The sequence below is a fragment of the Salvia splendens genome, chromosome 21 (assembly GCF_004379255.2).
Source record: "Salvia splendens isolate huo1 chromosome 21, SspV2, whole genome shotgun sequence".
NCBI classification, from domain to species: Eukaryota; Viridiplantae; Streptophyta; class Magnoliopsida; order Lamiales; family Lamiaceae; genus Salvia; species Salvia splendens.
The window spans coordinates 7,815,159-7,818,502 of NC_056052.1; the positions used below are offsets into that span (position 1 = coordinate 7,815,159).

At 42.6% G+C, this 3,344-nt stretch overlaps 1 protein-coding gene across 1 annotated transcript; it reads right to left on the reverse strand.

Moving 5' to 3' along the window:
- Positions 1–209: 209 nt before the first annotated feature.
- On the reverse strand, positions 210–1,041 carry LOC121784147 (probable WRKY transcription factor 65; the record flags this gene model as incomplete). Its single annotated transcript, XM_042182327.1, has 1 exon — positions 210–1,041. A coding segment is annotated over one exon (546 nt), but the record flags the coding sequence as incomplete, so codon positions are not given.
- Between the last annotated feature and the right edge of the window lie 2,303 nt (positions 1,042–3,344).

Genomic DNA, 3,344 nt, shown 5'->3' on the forward strand with positions numbered 1-3,344 from the left:
ATAAATGGTAGTAGGCCCCACATTCCACTAACTCACTCCACTCACATTTTATTATAAAACCAATATAAAAATGTGGGTCCTACATTCCAATAACTTTTTCAACCAATTTTTCTCTACATTTCTTAAAACTCGTGTCCGGTCAAAGAGCGACTCCTATTAGGGGACGGATGAAGTACTTTGGTAAAATTCGTGGACCAAAAAAGATGTTCCCTCTTATCTAAAATATGAATGTTTTTTTCCATGAATTTCAAAGTTTAAAAAAATAACTACAAACTTTGCGAGGATGCCAATTTTATAAAAATAATTTCATATGTCGGATAATTCTGTGATTATTGCACTAATAAGTTAATAACTCTATATTTTTATATAGTCGCATGATGCATGAGCCTGCGCATTGACCTAATTTAATTCATTAATACCTAAAATCATTTTATAAAATAAAATTACAGATAAATAAAAATGATTCCTTAATGAATGAAGTTGACAAATCCACTATCAACGGCCCCGCACATGCCCCACCCTCAACCGGTGGTCGCCAATCTCCGCCTCCCTCTGCGCCATCCCATGGCGGAACACCGTTGAGCACTCCGGCAGCTCCCCGAGACCCGCAAACAGATCCTCTTCTTCCTCCTCCCCTCTCAAGCCAAAAATCATCGCCATTTCTCTCTCCGTATTCCCTCTCTCCTCCATCAAATCCGGAGCCTCGAGAATCCTATCAGATCTCGACTCGAAATCAGTCAACCAACCAAATTCACCGCCATAAATCAAATTCTCTCCAAATCGATTCTCTAAATTGAACTCGTGAAACTGATTATGACCTAGATCCATCGATTTTTCGTTTTCCCCCAATACGTCCTCGTCTTCTTCAGAAATTGAAATTGGCGCATCGCGGTGGTGGATGTTGCGAGAGGAAGGCGGCGGATGGGTGTGGTCGCAGGAGTAGGTGACGATTACCATGTTTGGATCGGCGCTGCTTCTTCTCTCCACCTGTTTTCTCGCAGGGCAGCCTTTTAAGCTGCTGCATCTATAATAACCCCTGAAAAATTAATTGAATTGGTTTAATTAATTTCAATTAAACAAGTTGATTAATTAATTTAAGGTAGTAGTATAAGTAATGAGCTGGGATATGGGGAGCCTTTGATCGGTTTTTGGCCGTATTTCCGCCACGCCCACGAATCCGAGGGCGGAGCGCTGGATGTCCTTGATCGGGACCGACATCACTCGTTTCCTTATAGCCGTGCGTCTGTGTATAAATAAATCGAGAGATTTATGTAAAATTTAAGTTTTTCGGGATTTTGAACTCTTTTTGCATGGAAACTGATAGAAATCCATGGGTTCCATCCTAAAACCAATTGGACCCGCTCTGATACCATGATAAAAGGAAGAGATTTTCTTCATTCACTCTTATGATTTACATTCTAATTTACACCCCTTTAAATAGGTTCAACAATAGATAAACATGGTAAGGATCCTTTCCAATTAATTTCCTAATCACATGGTAATTCTCCTTAAATACATTATTCTAATTGATTTCTTTCCAACACTCCCCTCAAGTTAAGTAATGAGATCACTCATTCTTAACTTGCTCAATACTTCGCGGAATCTTCTTGAATCCACAGCCTTAGTCAGAATATCGGCCAGTAGGTCTTCAGATCTCACAATCGGGAGCTCTACTATCTTGGCTTCTATGTTGTCTTTAATGAAGTGCCTATCCACCTCGACATGCTTTGTCCGATCGTGCTGGACAGGGTTTTCAGATATACTGATTGCCGCTTTGTTATCACAGAACAACTTACACGACTTTTGTGACTTTAGGCTTAGCTCTGTCATTAGCTTCTTCAGCCATAAAATCTCAGTCAGACCACTCTTGATTCCTCGAAACTCAGCTTCTGCACTAGACAGGGCAACCACCTTTTGCTTCTTGCTCCGCCACGTAACAAGATTCCGTCCAACAAAGGTGAAGTACCCTGCGGTCGACTTTCTGTCATTTGGGTTTCCTGCCCAGTCTGCATCTGTGAAACCATGGATCTCCAAGTGTCCATGATTTTCGAACATCACTCCATGTCCTGGCGTCCCCTTTAGGTATCTTACAATCCTAAGAGCCGCCTCCCAGTGAGCTGCTTGGGGTGCGTGCATGTGCAATATCGGGTCTGGTGTGAGACAAGTAGATTAATTTCCCAACTAGACGCTGGTACCTTGTGCGATGAGTAGACTCCGCTCCTTCAATTATCTGCAAACCGTGATTCTGTGCCATAGGAGTATCAGCTGGTTTGCAGTCTAGCATCCCAGTTTCTGCCAGCAGATCAAGTACATATTTTCGCTGGCTGATAAAGATTCCCTTCTTCGACCTTAGTACTTCAATTCCCAGAAAGTATTTAAGTAATCCAAGGTCCTTCATTTGGAATTCTGCAAAGAGATTATTCTTCAACTGCTTGATCTCATCCTCATCATCACCTGTGATGATCATATCATCTACATAAATGATCAGACACGTAATTTTTTCTTCTCTCCTTTTTAGGAACAGAGTATGGTCGGAGTTGCTTTGCTTGTATCCATACTTCTTCATTACCTCCGTGAACCTCCCAAACCATGCCCTAGGGGATTGTTTCAGCCCATACAGTGTCTTCTAAAGTTTGCAAACCTTTCCTCCTTCAAACTGGCCAGAGAAACCAGGTGGTGCCTCTATGTAGATTGGTTTGGACAGCTCCCCATGTAAAAAGGCATTTGTCACATCAAATTGGTGTAGTGGCCATTCCCTGTTCGCCGCTATGGAGAATAGTACTCGAATAGTACTCATCCTTGCCACCGGGGAGAAAGTCTCAGCATAGTCGACTCCATATGTCTGAGTATATCCCTTAGCTACCAATCTTGCCTTATACCTTTCGATCGATCCATCTGGTCTTCTCTTAATAGTAAAGACCCATCTGGTCTTCTCTTAATAGTAAAGACCCATCTGCATCCTACAGTCTTGACCCCATCTGGTTTCAAACATACTTCCCAAGTCTTGTTTTTGATCAGGGCCCTCATCTCCACCAACATTGCCTCCCTCCAGTGGGCAACTTTCATAGCTTCTTCTGCCGTTCTAGGGAGCTCTTCTTCCTCATAAAGAGCAGCTTCAAATGCCCTGGCCATTTCACTCAAGTTTGCTTTAGCCAGATTTGCCATAGGGTACCGACTCCTTGAGTTGGTTCTTTCTGGACTGTATCGTTTAGGAGGCACCCCACGGGTGCTTCTAGGAGGTAAGATATACCGCCCAGTATCACCATCAATTGCTGCATTTTCTCCTTCCTCTGCATCAGGTTGGTTAGAACCAATAACTGTATTTTCTGAGCTAGTTCGGGAAT